The 15907-nt window shown below is 42.3% G+C and overlaps 6 protein-coding genes and 1 non-coding gene across 7 annotated transcripts; 3 read left to right on the forward strand and 4 right to left on the reverse strand.

Annotated features, from left to right (window-relative positions):
• Nucleotides 1-383: 383 nt before the first annotated feature.
• BCR41DRAFT_405432 (ABC transporter transmembrane region 2-domain-containing protein) lies at nucleotides 384-3814 on the forward strand (the record flags this gene model as incomplete). The annotated part of the gene is made up of 12 exons (XM_022029383.1): nucleotides 384-703; nucleotides 867-981; nucleotides 1089-1169; nucleotides 1260-1453; nucleotides 1545-1630; nucleotides 1734-1867; nucleotides 1980-2077; nucleotides 2176-2210; nucleotides 2303-2368; nucleotides 2508-2822; nucleotides 2936-3218; nucleotides 3337-3814. The coding sequence occupies 12 exons, from the start codon at nucleotides 384-386 to the stop codon at nucleotides 3695-3697; spliced, it is 2088 nt and encodes a 695-aa protein (XP_021881571.1). The 3' UTR covers nucleotides 3698-3814.
• Nucleotides 3815-6029: 2215 nt separating this feature from the next.
• BCR41DRAFT_t64 lies at nucleotides 6030-6101 on the forward strand. Its single transcript has one exon. It is a non-coding gene; the product is annotated as a tRNA-Asp (tRNA).
• A 972-nt stretch (nucleotides 6102-7073) lies between these two features.
• BCR41DRAFT_52249 (hypothetical protein) lies at nucleotides 7074-8995 on the reverse strand. Its single transcript, XM_022030890.1, has 4 exons — nucleotides 8466-8995; nucleotides 7933-8291; nucleotides 7679-7790; nucleotides 7074-7566 (listed from the first exon to the last, which is right to left on the reverse strand). The coding sequence occupies exons 1-4, from the start codon at nucleotides 8830-8832 to the stop codon at nucleotides 7244-7246; spliced, it is 1161 nt and encodes a 386-aa protein (XP_021881572.1). The 5' UTR covers nucleotides 8833-8995; the 3' UTR covers nucleotides 7074-7243.
• An 869-nt stretch (nucleotides 8996-9864) lies between these two features.
• BCR41DRAFT_352874 (hypothetical protein) lies at nucleotides 9865-10469 on the reverse strand. Its single transcript, XM_022024030.1, has one exon. It carries the CDS (start codon nucleotides 10386-10388, stop codon nucleotides 9978-9980), a length of 411 nt encoding a protein of 136 aa, XP_021881573.1. The 5' UTR covers nucleotides 10389-10469; the 3' UTR covers nucleotides 9865-9977.
• Nucleotides 10470-11076: 607 nt separating this feature from the next.
• BCR41DRAFT_370434 (hypothetical protein) lies at nucleotides 11077-13141 on the reverse strand (the record flags this gene model as incomplete). The annotated part of the gene is made up of 2 exons (XM_022026532.1): nucleotides 11077-13013; nucleotides 13111-13141. 2 exons carry the CDS (start codon nucleotides 13139-13141, stop codon nucleotides 11077-11079), a joined length of 1968 nt encoding a protein of 655 aa, XP_021881574.1.
• Nucleotides 13142-13228: 87 nt separating this feature from the next.
• Nucleotides 13229-13533, reverse strand: BCR41DRAFT_305416 (hypothetical protein; the record flags this gene model as incomplete). Its single annotated transcript, XM_022020791.1, has 2 exons — nucleotides 13229-13379; nucleotides 13469-13533. Coding segments are annotated over 2 exons (216 nt in total), but the record flags the coding sequence as incomplete, so codon positions are not given.
• Nucleotides 13534-14255: 722 nt separating this feature from the next.
• On the forward strand, nucleotides 14256-15864 carry BCR41DRAFT_352876 (P-loop containing nucleoside triphosphate hydrolase protein). The gene is made up of 4 exons (XM_022024031.1): nucleotides 14256-14346; nucleotides 14490-14564; nucleotides 15063-15180; nucleotides 15303-15864. The coding sequence occupies exons 1-4, from the start codon at nucleotides 14313-14315 to the stop codon at nucleotides 15712-15714; spliced, it is 639 nt and encodes a 212-aa protein (XP_021881576.1). The 5' UTR covers nucleotides 14256-14312; the 3' UTR covers nucleotides 15715-15864.
• Nucleotides 15865-15907: the final 43 nt, after the last annotated feature.

Below are 15907 nucleotides of genomic sequence, written 5' to 3' on the forward strand. Positions count from 1 at the left end.
AGTCCTTTGGTCTAGGTGTTAGTTCACCGCTACTTTGGCTGTCAAAGACCGGGATTTGTATTAAAATGGGCACTGGGGTGTAAGGAGGCTTCGAGTAGTGGAAAAACACAAATTGCGGTCCATCCAAGGATTCGCTGGTTAACAAATAAATTAGTAAATCGCATTGATGCAGATTGTTCTTGAGCCGAACACAGAAAATCCAACCCCACAAAATGGTCAAGTCTTTTTTTCGCGACTGGTGGCTTCCTTTCAAAGATGACTGGATGGCCAGATGACTTGATGACTTTCTTCTTTAACTTCGGCTGAGTTGGATTTGACACCTTTCTGTCTCCTCGACTCTCATTCCTCTGTTTCTCGCTGAATTCATTTATTTGATTTTGCACATGGCTCCTGTTGTAAGCCTGCCATTGGGCCTACATCGCAAGTCAAGGTCTTCCCTTGCTGGCCTCTCCATTCTCCTCGCCTATATCCTTGTTCGCCGCCAGCAGACTCGTGCTAAGCGGCGTGCTCGTCAACAGCGTGCTGCTGCTGGCACAGCCACTGGCAGTACTAGTGACAGCTCTGCCGGTAACAAACCTCGTCGGGTCGGAGTCGATAGACACTTTGTGGAGCAACTCAAAAAATTACTCCCCATTTGTATCCCAGGCTTGGCTAGTAGAGAAGCAGGACTCTTAGCTGCCCTTGCTACCATCTTGATTGCTAGGTAAACAATTCAATGTCAACATTATCGCCAATATGTGCTCGACAACCACTCAACATTTTAAGCCCATTTGAATATGAATACAGCACTGTAAGATTTATTGTCTCTTCACTCTACATCGCGTTTATACTAAAGCGCTTCCTTCCTTCACCACAAACCATGATAGAACATGGTTAGATGTCTGGTTTTCAGGACTCAATGGTTCAGTTGTCAAAGCTATTGTGTCTCGCGATCGTAAAAGGTTCATAGCCAAAGCAATGATTGAGTTTGGTCTCATGATGGTATGAACTCTGAAATATGTTTTATCTGAAACAAAACGTTTTTTTTTTTTTTTTTGGCATTATGAAATTTTAACCGTTGGTACACGCACACGCTGTTATTATTCTAGTGGCCCATGAGCATCGTAAATAACTCGCTCAAGTTCACGATTAGCGCCTTGGCCCTCTCTTTCAGAGAACGTTTGACAAAGGTTCGTGACGCCCAAGCGCTGAACATTTATGCGATTTTTCATAATGTAATACCGACATATCTCATCTTGTTTTTTAAATGCATGGTATAGTTTGCACATAATCAATACTTGGATGGAATCACGTTTTACAAGGTCTCCAACATCGACAATCGCATTCAGAATGCAGACCAGCTACTTACACAGGACATTGACAAGTTTGCAGATAACCTCAGTCATCTGTACTCGGATATCGCCAAACCTTTGGTTGACATTGTCCTGTTCGCCTACAAACTAGGAGAGGCTATGTATGTGGTTATCTTGTTAGCAATTGGACTATAGTGGTATCTACAGGGCTGGACATCTGCTAATCATTTACTCCTAATTATCCCGCTCTAGTGGTGGAGAGGCTCCATTTTACATGATTGGATATTTCTTCCTCTCAGGCGTGGTCCTTCGTGCTCTCTCCCCGCCATTCGGCAAATGTAAGGAACGAATCTAATATTTACGTCAACGTGCACCGAAGCGGTCAATGAACATTATTCCACGCCATATTGGACATTAATCTTTATTATTACCATCTATTAGATACCGCTTTGGAACAAAAGCTTGAAGGTGACTTCCGCTTTGCCCATTCGCGTATCATTACTCATTCTGAGGAGATTGCATTCTACAATGGCGCTGCACGTGAAAAGGACGGTGTCAATAACGCGTTTGATAAGGTAACAATATTAAGAGGGCGGCCGTTATGACGATAACTTACACAATATGGTTTTCTTTTCCTAATTTTTCGTATGACATTACTTGAAACATAACCTGGATAACCTGGATTAGATTTCGCGTCATGTCAAAAAGGTCTACACAATGCGCTTCGCTAATGGTATCCTGGATTCAGTACTTGTCAAGTACTGCGCGACTATGACTGCCTATTAGTACGTAGATGATTGCTGACTATGCTATTAGTACTCATGGGATTAATGACTATTAATTTGAGTCTAATTCTCCCCTTTCTTTTTTGCATGTCATATAGTTTACTGGCGCGACCCGTCTTTGATCCTGCTTATGGTATACACCATTTATTGGCCCTTCTAACACCACTAAATATGTTAAATTCGGCTTTTGCTAACTTCGCCTGCACAATTTTCAATAACCGATAGCTACGGAGCATATGGGCCGTGTTTCGGCTGACCCTACCAAAATTGTTGAGGATTATTCTCGAAACTGTAAGACTTTCAATTTACATTAGGATAGCAATACTTGAAACATACTTTTTTTTTTTTTTTTTTTTTTTTTTTTTGCTGACAACATCAACAATCCTTGTGAAAAATCTAGCCGGATACCTCGTAAATCTTTCGCAGGCAGTCGGCCGTCTGATCCTTGCTGGCCGTGATCTTACGCGGTTTGCAGGATATACGTCGCGCGTCTCAGAACTCTTTGATGTCTTAGATGATATCAAAAAGGGCCGATATGAACGAACCATGATAGCAAAGAATGACACCTCATCGTCACAGAGCCAAAGTGTCGATACAAATGACTTGAAGGGCAAGGTCATTACGCAGGATGGCGTTATTATTTTTGAGAAGGTGCCCATCGTGACACCCAACAACGATGTCTTGGTGAAGGAATTGTCATTCAAGGTCACTAAAGGGACAGATGTCATTATTGCCGGACCGAATGGTATTTTATTCTTGATTCAACAGTTAAGGAAACTTGGTGCAATTTGTGGAACTTTTCGTATATTGGGTGCTAACCCTCTTTTCTCCTTTCTCTCTTTCTTTGAATCAAACCAGGCTGTGGAAAATCGTCGCTGTTCCGTATTTTGGGCGACCTCTGGCCATTGTTTGGTGGTACAGTAACGAAGCCCCATCCCTCCAAGTTGTTCTACGTCCCACAAAAACCTTACCTGGCGTTAGGAACCTTCCGTGACCAGGTGATTTACCCTGATACTAAGCAGCAGGCGCTTGCTAAAGGATTCACGGATGCGAAGTTGTTTGAGCTTTTAAGCGTTGTTCACCTCGGATACTTGATTGATCGCGAAGGTGGATGGGACTCTGTTCAAGACTGGGCTGACGTGTAAGTTTTCCCTGCTTCATTACGGAAAATCATGCTATATAGATCGAAGGCTTGAAGTATTCCAATTCATCTCCCTGTCATCCCTATTAATTATAACATTAACCCAATCAATACATAGTCTTTCCGGTGGTGAGAAGCAGCGTGTAGCAATGGCTCGACTGTTCTATCATCGTCCTCAGTTTGCTATCTTGGATGAGTGCACGTCTGCAGTCAGCATTGATGTCGAAGGAATCATGTATGAACACGCGCGACAGTCTGGCATCACTCTGTTCACGGTCTCACATCGTCCATCGCTAATCCGCTACCACGAGTACCTGCTTCGGTTCGATGGGGAAGGTAACTATCAATTCCGAAAACTCGGCAAGGAAGACATCCAGCAAACCGCTTTTGGCTTTGGCCATGGGAAATCTAAAAAGATCAGGAAGCTTGGTGAGGAAGATAGGGATGGCGATGATGCTGATACAGAAAATAGTGTGTAAATAGGCAATTGAAATTATTGTGAAGTGAGGGTGGGTCATCCATCCATAAATAAAATAAAACTATCAAATACAAATATTTGATAACCAGGGCCTGCAGGACCATGGGACTTATTATCTACACTCTATGAACAAAATGCTCCAGAAACTATAGTCAATAAAAAGTTATACTACACAAACGTCGAAAGCGGCTGCATCCATGGTTTCATAAACCCTGACCGTCGTAGTTGATACCTAAAGTCCGCCTTTCCGACCTGTTGCGCAACGCGACAAAATATCCGTCATCCATAGTTATCAAAACCTTCATTCCACCTAGCCGCTCCATCACGTCCAGTTTGGTTTTCCCAAGGTAACTGTCCCGGACTTGGTCATCCGCGATCTTGTAGATCTCTTTTACATTCAGCTTCTGTCTTTGTCTGAGGGAAGGGACAAGGAAATCATTGCTACTACGTCTGTGCTCCCCAACACAGTTGCGTCCTCTAGCGCGTTTGCTCATAGCAGTGATTCCACGAGCCTTTTCCTATTCAAAGGTGACTTTACACCGTTTGTTCCAGATTTCTGTACGGCCGAATTCTTCTATGGCCTTGACAAAGCGCCCTGCCATATATGTTGCTATCCTTGTTGTTGTCTTGAAGCCAACTTTCCAACTCTGAGCAATGGACTTGGGCGTAAGTCCATGATAAATGCCCTGCACAGACCAACAAAACAAACGCCCATTTTTTTTTTTTTCTTTTTTTTTTGATAACAAGGACCCTCAGGTAACAAAACAAACGCCCACTCAATTTTTTTTTTTTTTTTTTTTAAGCAAAATACACAAGCACCCTTTAGTCACGTGTTTCAATTTATTGTCTTCTTAATCTGGCTAAAGCACTCGTCACTTGTCGTAAATCTGCTATTTACGTATCCTCTTCTTCATTATTTCCATCATCATTCAGTACTTTTATCATTATTTCCTTTATCAATCCTAGTATTTAAATCACTTTGGCTTCTTTGCAAAACAGCATCCCTCTTTTCACTTTTGATGCTATTTTGCAGGTGAGCGACTTTTATTATTATTTGTAGTTTTACTAAGTCAAGCTCGTTTTTTTTTTTTTTTTTTTTTTTTTTTTTTTTTTGATAACAAGGACCCTCAGGGTCATGGGATTTATTTTCTACACTCTGTGAACAAAATGCTCCAGAAACTATAGTCAATAAACAGCTATTACTGTACAAACGACAAGAGCCGCTGTATCCATGATTTCATAAACCTTGGCCGCCGTGGTTGGTACTCAAAGTCCACCTTTCCGACGTGGCCTGTTGCGCAACGCGACAAATTATCCGCTATCCATAGTCATCAAAAACTTCATTCCACCTAGCCGCTCCATCACGTCCAGTTTGGCTTTCCCAAGGTAAATGTCCCGGACTCGGTCATCCGCGATCTTGTAGATCTCTTTTACATTCAGCTTCTGTCTTTGTCTGAGGGAAGGGACAAGGAAATCATTGCTACTACGTCTGTGCTCCCCAACACAGTTGCGTCCTCTAGCGCGTTTGCTCATAGCAGTGATTCCGCGAGCCTTTTCCCATTCAACGGTGACTTTACACCGTTTGTTCCAGATTTCTGTACGACCGAATTCCTCTATGGCCTTGACGAAGCGCCCTGCCATATATGTAGCTATCCTTGTTGTTGTCTTGAAGCCAACTTTCCAACTCTGAGCAATGGACTTGGGCGTAAGTCCATGGTAAATGTCCTGCACAGACCACTCTGGTGTGTGCTCTCTCTCTTCCTCATCACCGTCGTTCCTATCACCATGGCGTCGTACTTCTCGCACACCATCGATATGCATCTCTAGAGTTTTCCAAATGTAGTCCTCCTCTGCCGCAGTAAAAGTAGCGGAGAACACTAGGCTGTCTCGGAGAGAAAGTATAAAAACTCAAGCAAATCCCTGACCTGGCACATGTTTGCTTCACTTTATGTGCCTTAACCAGGACTCGAACCCGGCCCCTGGGCTAGACAGGAGGGTGCCCTGACGAGTATACTACTCAGCCATTGGGCTTTGCCCAAAACTACTAAGTCAAGCTCGTTCTTATCAGTATTTATTAAAGATCCCTCTTTTCACTTTTGATGCTATTTTGCAGCATTCTCCAGGACTATCATTGTTGATTTATGATCCTTTAGTGATCTATTTGTCAGATTATCTTCCTTTGGCACTTTGTCCATTTATGAATTTATCTTTTGGCACTTCGTCCAATTTTTTATTATCATTTTGTTCATTTTCTGTCAATCTTTGGGATTATTGACGGATCTTTCCACGTCAGGATCATTGACAGATCTTTCCACGTCACACTCATGTGATCGTCTTTGGTAGTATAGTGGTCAGTATCTCCGCCTGTCACGCGGAAGACCCGGGTTCAATTCCCGGCCAAAGAGTTTCTTTTAGAATCTGACACTTTTTTTGTTGATGAGAAATTGTGTTAACAACCCACCTTCAATGAAACGGAGACTAGATGCAGGAACGCTACGTAATCGAGGAGCATTTGAAACATGGGTGAAGATTTTTGCACGGGGTCTTTATTAGTTTATTGGATGAAGTTATTTGTACGGCCCCCGTGCAAATAAATTTTCTGCTCTGCCCCGTACACACCTTATTTACACTGCTCCGGGGTCTTTATTTCATCTACAAGCGGCAATATGTATCTACAGACTACATGATTCTAGCTTTTTATTTCGAAGGAAATAATCAAAGATGAGTCTAGAGTAGAGAGGAGTCTGGAATTATTACTACTGGAAGTTGTAACGCCGTGGGAGCTGCGATACTCATCGCGCTCTGTTGCATATTTCACAGTATGCAATATTATAATGGCCTAGCTAGGAGTAAAAAACATTAATGCGCTAAAAAGATTAGCGGTAGAAATTAGTGACAATAATGCACCACACATGGACGCGATAAATCTTTGATATGAAGTTTTTAGAATGAACCAATGTCATCTTACAGATAGATACGTAGCTACCTGGTACAAGTTCTACCAGAAATGAATAAATACCCATGGGTGTGGCGTGTGGACCCATATCTTATTCTCACTTACTTTTCGACTGCTTACTATCTACAAAATATATTTCACGCTCTATTCCGCTCTACAGTCACCCGAAAGAAAGTAAGGTCGTACAAATATCTTTTCCCTTGATTTTTCGTCTGTTTATACAGACTCGAACCGGAAAAATTGCTCAGTAACCAGTTGTCATCGACCGAATGTTAAAAAAAGATAGTCTTCCTGCTATTTCCTTCTGACATTCGAACGAGTACGTGAGCATGGTTCCGATACAGGTGCAGATGCAGATGCAGAGTACGTAGTTACCAGCTATATTGCTAAACCAAGGTATCAAGTAGCGATCTTGGAAGGTTATACGACCAGCCACAGCCTTTTTTTTACGTGGTTTCATTAGCGAGTTATGGCCCGAGTTTTTTTTACGTAATTTCATTAGAGGGTCATGGCCCGAGTTTTTTTTTTTAACGAGTGATCAACCATCCATCTACGTGTTAATCCTCATTTTCTATTAATTAATCAATATACTTAATAAAAGGCTACAAGGGTTGCAACGGTCATACTAATGCCAGCCACCAGGGCTGATGATGGGCTTGCAAAAATAGCAGCATTTGGATTTTTGTTTCCATTATTGGCGGCGGGTTCAGTGACGTTGCTGCCACCACTGCCACTGCCATTGTCATTACTATTGGTCCCATTTGAGCCAGGAAGCAATACGAAGGAACCAACTCCTTCCTTATAGGGCTTACCATCACCCAAGCATTGAGCAATAGGCTGCATCACTAAACCTTTGGTCGAATACGCAATAGGCAAGATACCATTGACAGAGACGTCTACTTCTTGAGCAAATACTGCGAATTGTTTATTGGAGGACCAGTGAGAAGCTTGTTAGCCTCTTATAAAATAAACAAGGCCGACAGCAACAGCAACAGAGGAAAAGTATAAAGATATGAATAAACTTACAGTCGTGTTCCAAAACAATGAAACCGGTGCTCATGGTGGGAATCTTGGTCAGCCATGCCTTAAAGGTGTCGACAACTGACTGTGAGGTAGCGGTGCCTCCAGGAATGTTCCACTATTTTTTTTATGACAGGGGAAAAGCAGGGGTAATAATCCAACAACAACAAAAAAAAAAATAGGTGTGTCCAAGTTAGATATCAAGAAATGAACTCCAAATGATCAAGAATTTAAAAATACACCCATGTATCGGAATTTACATCATCAGTATCAAAACCCTGGGTCCAAATAGACGTCTTAAAGCCAAGCTGGGTTGCAATGCTGCGGACACGGTTGTCGACATCACCATAAGGTGGACGCCAATAGAGTGGAGTTGCTCCGATGGTATCAAAAATGGCCTTCTCAGTCCATTTGAGTTCTGCAACGATCTGCTCATTTGTTAAACTGGTCATGGAAGGGTGAGACCAAGTATGGATAGCAATTTGATGACCTTCTTGATAGGCGCGCTTCAGAGTGTTGGGGAAGCTGATGGCGCGAGACCCGACGATAAAGAGAGTCGCTTTTTGGTTATGGGCCAGGAGGTTGTCATACAGGCGGGGCGAGTCAGGCGAGGGGCCATCTACATGTATGTTGATATCAATGGTTGAAAACGCGTGATGAGTATGATTATATATAATGTGTATTGTAATGGGAAGACAAGACTTTTTGTGCTGCAATGATTGCAAATAGCCACAATGTATACACACTCATAAAATTACTTTTTCTTGCAAAATTAATAACAAAAAAAACTTACCATCGTAAGTTAGGCCCCATGTTCCAGTCTTAGGACAGCTTGTGATATCACCAGGGGCTTCACACTTTTGGCATGTCCACCAACATTGATCCTTTGGGATCGTAGTCAAATCTGTGGGGCAGACACCGTTCTTGGATGGCGGGAAAACAGGGACTTTTGAGAAATCGACCAACTTGAGCCAAGCCTGAACCTGAGGGTCCTGAATGAAAGGTGTACAGTCCAAGGCTGGATATGCGTTGACGGCCACTGGCTTGTAAGTAGTACTACATTTAGCTACAGCACGCTTTTCAAGATTGTAATGGCCATGACCTAAGGCCAAGGAGAGAGAGAGGGACAGGATGGCGAAAGTAGAAAGAACCTTGACCATTATTAAAGGGGAGTATTAGGCGCTATTGAAGATTAATGATGTTTGAGATGGTTATTGGCCAAGGAAATGGATTAGCAAATCTTAAGGAGGCAGGGAGAGGAAGGATAAAAGCGAGGCTTTGTGATATAATGTCGTTAATCCTATCGGTCGTATAGTTGAGCGTATGAGGGGAAAGGAGAAGAGCAAAGGAAATAAATATGGAAGAAATAAGAGGGACAAACTGCTGGGTTCTCTCTTTTTATTATGCTCGTCTTGCTCGAAACAATGGCCATTGTTAGTTGCTGTTGATGATGATAAGCAACCGTTCATGGCTAATAATGCGCCGTTTATTGGCAAGTGTTAAAAATGAATTCATCCATATGCCTTTGGTCTATAGAAACGTTGACTTCGGGTAAACTCTTGATGGCTCTGTTGTGTAAAGTGCATTTGTATATTTTTGGAAAACATTAGGCAGCTGGACACGAGCAAGTTCACGCATGAGCTCTTTTTTTTTTTTTTTTTTTTTTTTTTTTTTAAGACTAAGCAATATTGCAGCCCAGAAGAACGGGCATCTGAATAGATAATGCATTTAGCCACCTCAGATATAGAGCAAGGGTGTTTGGCTGGACCGTCTCGGGCTAACATAGGCTTTGATCGTTTGTAAAGTTAAAATATCTTTGATAATGTTCGGTTGCTTCTTTTTGTTAATGCATTTGTAGGTAATCAGTCGTAGAAATAGCTTGCCCTTTTAAATATTGCTCAAATTCCCAGGTGATGCTCGGTTCTTCGGGTTCTAGATTGCTTCTTGGATTCAGTTGTCCAGCAGGTATCAGATAGCATCCTCCAACACCAGTCATGAACAATGCTTCTTTGTTTCTGTCCCTTTCTCTCTACCACTATGGAGAAACTTATGTATATTTCTTGAGGAATGCCAAATGATCTTTTTGTTGACATCGTTTTTTCGAATGCTCCAATTGTTTGCCACAGTGAGTAGTAGCTGCGCAAAATTCAATATTTTTGTTATCCGCATCACCATAAAGCTGTTAGAGCACTGTTAATTTATTTATTAATTTCTCAATTAAACTAAAGAAGTCCATTAGGGAAGAGAAAGGGGGTGGTTTATGCTTTTGAACAAAATGGAGGGTATTCTACTTTATTTTTTTTGTCTAAAAGCCGACAATAATGGCAGTTGCTGCTCCTGTAACCACAAGCAGAGCCGAAGCCTGCGATGTAAAGGACTGAGCGCTCGAGGGCTTTGTGCCAGTTGCAATGGGTGCACTCACAGTAGATGATCCAGCACCACCAGTAGTGCCGATAGGAGCAGATGGGACGGGAGGAACAACGACACCACTAGTGCCAGCAGAGGGCACAGGAGGGAGTACGGGCCCGGTCGTAGGGGTTACACCACCATCGCCCTCAGAAACAGAGGAGGTGGGCTCGGGAATATCACCAGCCTCAGTTGTGGTAATAACATCAGCAGTGGTAGTGACGGCATTGGGGGGTGCAGCAGTCACTAGAGCCAAAGCTAGGACGGCAGAAGCCAAAACAAGGCAGAGAGTGGTCGACAAGGATTTCATGTTGCTAGTTATGAATTTTTCGTCGCGTTATAGATTTTAGGTGTTGAATGTATAAGTGTTTGGAGAGTATAATGTTGTGAATGCTGTATGATCTGAAAAATAAAAAAAAAGTGGAGGGAGTTCTGACTTTTTATATGTGCTTGTCATTTGGGGCAAAGAAAGGCATCATTTCATCGTGCTATCGAGCACAAGAACTAGATTATGGTTGTTTCTAGGGTCCCAGGTGTAAGCAATTCACGCTAGGACGAGTTCCTACAGATACTCCAAAAAAATACGGTCTAGTAGAATAGCATATACAGAGCAACGGAACAGACGCTACAGAACGATGGATGCAGCAGGGGGTATGTACTTGGTGTAATTTCGGACATGCGCTAAGAAATATTGCATCCAAGGAAGTATTTAAACTAGTGTGTTCTGATGTCCCTTTATTCCTTCCCTTCTTATGCGTCGTACGTGTACGTGAAATAATGACAGGGAATTTCATGAGTTTTAGTCTATCAAAGGCCCAGATTACACGTAGACTAGATCAGTAGACTAATGAAAAATAACGCGCCTCAGGGCAAAAAAAGCATTGGATCCATATTTTTCTAAAAATAAAAACAATCATATGAATAAATACATATGACAAGGCATCCTAATGCGTTTAATTCAAGGCTGTATAGACCATTAGACCATTATTGTGATTAAATCATGATTTCAGGGTCCCTGGCAGCGTTAGTTCAGGGCCGTCCATTCTAATCTCGTCTACAAAGCTCCAGTCTTCATCATCCAAGAAGTCCAATTGAAGCTGATTCAGTGCAGAAGTTGGCCGCAGTTGAGAAAGTTGCATCTGCTCTTGCTCCATTAACCGAAGCCTCAATCGATGTTCCTGTTCCAGCAATTCGAGCTGACGCTGTTGTTGTTCTTCAGTTTGCTGCCAATGAGTTGCTTCGTTTTGATTTTCAGTAAACGAATCTGGTAAGTGAGGTCGATCTACTTGTAAATGATCTTGTCCTTGTTGTCCTTGTCCTTGTTCTCTTCTTGATTGTTGTTGGTTCTCTCCTCGAGAGACATGAATATACGTTGATGAGGCCTCGGTGGGCCTTACTTCGGCTTGCGTTGCATCAGGATTCAACTCCATGTTCAACTCCATGTTCAACTCCATGTTCATATTCATGTTCAGGCTCATGTTCAGATCCGCCAGGAACCCGTCATTTCGATTCATAGCCAGCTCAAATTCAAGCTCCTCCTTCAGCATTCTTGCATGAGATTCTCCCACAAACTCGCACATATCTCGGAAGCAATCTGAACAATCTACCGTAGGACGTCCACAACCGCAGCCACATATCAAAATACCGTTGTCGCTGAGCAAAGTTGGATGTTGTAGCTTAACTGGCTCCATGCCATTTTGACTCATCATACCCAATCCTTGTCTCAAAGCTTCTCTTGCGCTGCTGTCTATTATACTTGAGGCAATTTGACTGTTTGCTTCAATAAGGCTCAAGGCTTGGCTCAGGTTGAGCGCATGTTGCGTGCCGGTACTAGTGTTTATACGGGCTGTATTGGGGTTGCCAGAGCTGCAACATGGACTTTTCCGGTCAGTCGATGCAGGCTGGGTCGAAGTGATATTGCGAGAGTCACTGATATTTTTGTAAACAGAGCTACTGCCGACCATGGTATCGTTTGAGTATAGGCCTGATGAGCTGGGTGCTGTGAGAAGAGCATGGTTATTAGGGTAGGCAAGGCATCCAGGGCAAGCACACATCTCACCGCAGCAACACATGTTGGGCGAAATGGCGCAACCACAGCCGTTGTTTTCTCTTTCATTTGTGCATTCATCGCTCCTGTTAATAGAAGTGGACTGAAGTGCGACCGACAGTGCTGGTGAAGAAGTAGTAGTCTCAAGAACATTATTACAGCATGACTTTTTTGTGGTTGATGCCGACATTTCAGTCGTTAGCATTGACTGCATAGCCATCGAAGGCAGTGAGGCGCTGAAGCCACGAAGGGTTGTGTAGAAAGAAGTAGGATCCTCAGTTGGTAGAATGTCCATAGACATTGATCTTGTGCCAATGGTGTCCTCATAGGCAGTCAAATCATTATCATCTGCAATTTTTTCGAGTGATTGGTTCACCAGAGTCTGTGGAAAATACAGGTCTGATGTCGGGAGGTTGTTATAGTGACTGCTATCGCCATTGGAGGAGCTCATATGGTCCGAACAAAGATTTAAATGTGGTTCATTCTGTTGATCTCCGCCCAAAGTCGAGGGAGCTAAAGGTGAATGGTCGCGACCCGGTAATTCTGTGCCCAACATCGTCGAAAGTTTAACTGGATCGTTATTGGATATTTCCATTCCACCAAAAGTGCCATTGAGTCTTGAGTTTGAACTCACACTCCCATCTGGACTCTGTGCCATATGCATCCCTGAGAAAGTCTGGAGATATGTCAAAGGGGAATCATCCTTTGGAAGGAGAGCCTTTTCAGATTTTCCAAGATCAAGTAAAGCTGGGCCACGTTGATGTTTTAATTCAGGGTAGCTCTTGAATATTGCGTGCCGAGTCGAATTTTTACCGGGTTTTGAAACTACGTGTCCCGCACGGTCTCGACAACAGGTGCAGACTGAACCTTCAAGACACCCACAGTTGCCTGTATGTTATGTAAAACCATAAATAGAGGTTGTATAAGGGTATATCCATCCATATATTTAATTAGTAGTTTGGGATATGATGAACAATCGCTTTACCTCCTGTGATACTTAAACCTTCATCTTCCATGGAAGCAGCCCGAGAGGATTCTATAGCAGAGTTACAAGTTACGCCAACAGAGTTAAAGACAAGCTAGTATATATTTTTCGCATAATCTTATATCAAATCCCTATTGTATTTAAGCATACCATCTTCTTTGCCACAAAGGCAACGAACGCTGACTTGCTTTGCCTTGCGTAGCTCTTTGCAATGGAGGCACTGAGTTGAAGGACGACCTTTCTTTTTAACCTCGTGTAATGGTCGTTCACTATGAAACGAAATAGCTGTTGCTATAAGTGGCACGTTTAGAGTCTGATCTTGACGACAAATGACTTCTTAATACACTTTTGTTCATACTCATGATTGCATGTTGTTGAACGATGTCCCTTGATGCATGTAGCACTATGTAAAACAGGGGAAAGACATGCATCTAATTAGGAGGACCATAAAGCGAACAAACATTGCTGTAATAAGGGGTATTAAAGTTTTACCATGCAAACTTTTGACCGTTAACGAATACCATGACTAAGGACCGTTATAAGGAAAACAATTAGATGGAAGGAAAAGAGAAAGCTGAGGATTATGCTGAATCAATGACAGTAATCAAGTTGTATGTGTGGGCAATGCAGATGTTTGTTGAAAAAAAGCAGACGCTTGGGTACCAAGAGCTAATGAATCAGCATCGGCGAAGGATCAGAAGAAGGAAGAGGATTGTTCGCACGTAATTGGTTACAAATGTTTTGGATGACTAATAAAGTAGCAAAAGGTTGATGGAATAAATATGCATGCAAGTGGATGGTGCTGATTTGCAAAAGAATAAAACAAAATAAACATTTGACCAGAAAAACCTCGATCAAGTTACTTTGGATATAAGCTACTAGTGCCAGTACTCGTGGCGATAGTGCTGTAAAAAAGTTATAGTAGATGGAACACAGGGCTCATAATATTCATAGTTGGAACATGGTGTGGGCGCAATAAAATGATGGCATATGGGGCTGTGCGCAGCCAATGGATGAATCATCATTCTTCCCAGGATAAAGGCCTGAGACTAGAGGTAAAACCCATGGCTGTCTCAAGTTACAAATGCTGTTTTTAATGTACAGTGACGTATTTGGCCCGATTTCTTTTTGTTTCCAACCTCAACCACATTCTTTCTCTCTCTCTCTTTCCCTACCATATCCCTTTCCTACAAATACTAGACATGGCTGAGACTCCTACTTTTAAGCTCGTCCTCGGTAAATAATTATTCAATCTTCGTTTTTATTCTAGGATCAAGGAAATCAGTTTTTAAGCAGAACGAGCATTGCTTCTTTAACTGTCGGATCCAACTTAACCACATTCTGATTTTTATTTTCTATTTGTTATGACTCTTTGTTAGTTGGTGATGGCGGTACGGGAAAGACTACCTTCGTTAAGCGCCATTTGACTGGCGAATTTGAGAAGAAGTACATCGGTAAAGACTCACTACAATTGTTAACCACTCTTTTCCGCACATTCTCCATCTGTGGAATTATTTTGATCGGTCTAAATTACTATTGTTATATTCTGCTGGATGACGCGATATTGGCAGAATTAGCAGGAATTCACCGTTTACTCAGTTACAGCGCATTAATACATAAAAGCTGGTCATCACTTTGGAATTTCAAGAGTATCCCTCAATATTGCATGTCTTTTTTATCTTTTATTATGGTCTGTTTGTTCCCATTTAAGCTGCTGCTACACCATATAGCAGCTTAAACGATTGGATCTTCATGATATTTGTATCACAGTCAACACAGATCACGATATTTATCGACAGTGTTCCAATGTTTAACATGGCATTTGCTGAACCGTCAGTCTTTCCATTCAGCAGCCAATGTCAATATATGTCGTCGAAACCAGTTCAGTTTTTTTGTGTAAAGGAAACAGAACTTGGTGCTAATATGCCTTTTTTGACCTTCTTTTTGAATAGCCACATTGGGTGTCGAGGTCCATCCTTTGAGATTCAGCACTAACTTTGGTGAGATTATCTTCAACACCTGGGACACTGCTGGACAAGAGAAGTTTGGTGGTCTTCGTGATGGTTACTAGTATGTGATTCATTCATTGAGACGCTACTATGTCGTAAGCTTGCCGCGTATATTTAATTGTGACAGTAATGGTAAACTTAACACAGATGCGCGGCGTCAATCTTCTTTCTTTTTTTATGCAGTATCAATGGACAATGTGGTATTATCATGTTCGATCTCACCTCCAGAATTACATACAAGAACGTCCCTAACTGGCACCGTGATCTCGTTCGTGTCTGTGAGAACATCCCCATTGTTCTCTGCGGTAACAAGGTCGATATCAAGGAGCGCAAGGTCAAGCCCAAAGCTATTGATTTCCACCGCAAGAAGTCTCTTCAGTACTATGATATCTCGGCCAAGAGCAACTACAACTTTGAGAAGCCTTTCCTCTGGTTGGCTCGTAAGCTTTCCGGTCACCATTCACTGGAGTTTGTAGCCTCCCCTGCTTTGGCTCCCGCTGAGGTTGCAGTCGATGCTACCCTTATGCAACAGTACAAGCAGGAATTGGACAGTGCTGCACAGATGCCTCTCCCTGAGGAAGACGATGACCTGTAAAAAAATTTAGGCGATTATAGCTATTCTTTTTAACGCTTTTTCCATATCCCTTCATTCGTTTGCGTTCACAAAGTTCTCTTCCTTTCGTATGTTCGCCAATAAAATGTAGCTTTTTCGACAACTTTGCCCATTATATGGGCCATAAGCCACATTAAAGATTTCTATAGTTTTATTATTCGTATATTTTTGAGAA

This window comes from Lobosporangium transversale, assembly GCF_002105155.1.
Source record: "Lobosporangium transversale strain NRRL 3116 chromosome Unknown BCR41scaffold_17, whole genome shotgun sequence".
Taxonomy (NCBI): Eukaryota; Fungi; Mortierellomycota; class Mortierellomycetes; order Mortierellales; family Mortierellaceae; genus Lobosporangium; species Lobosporangium transversale.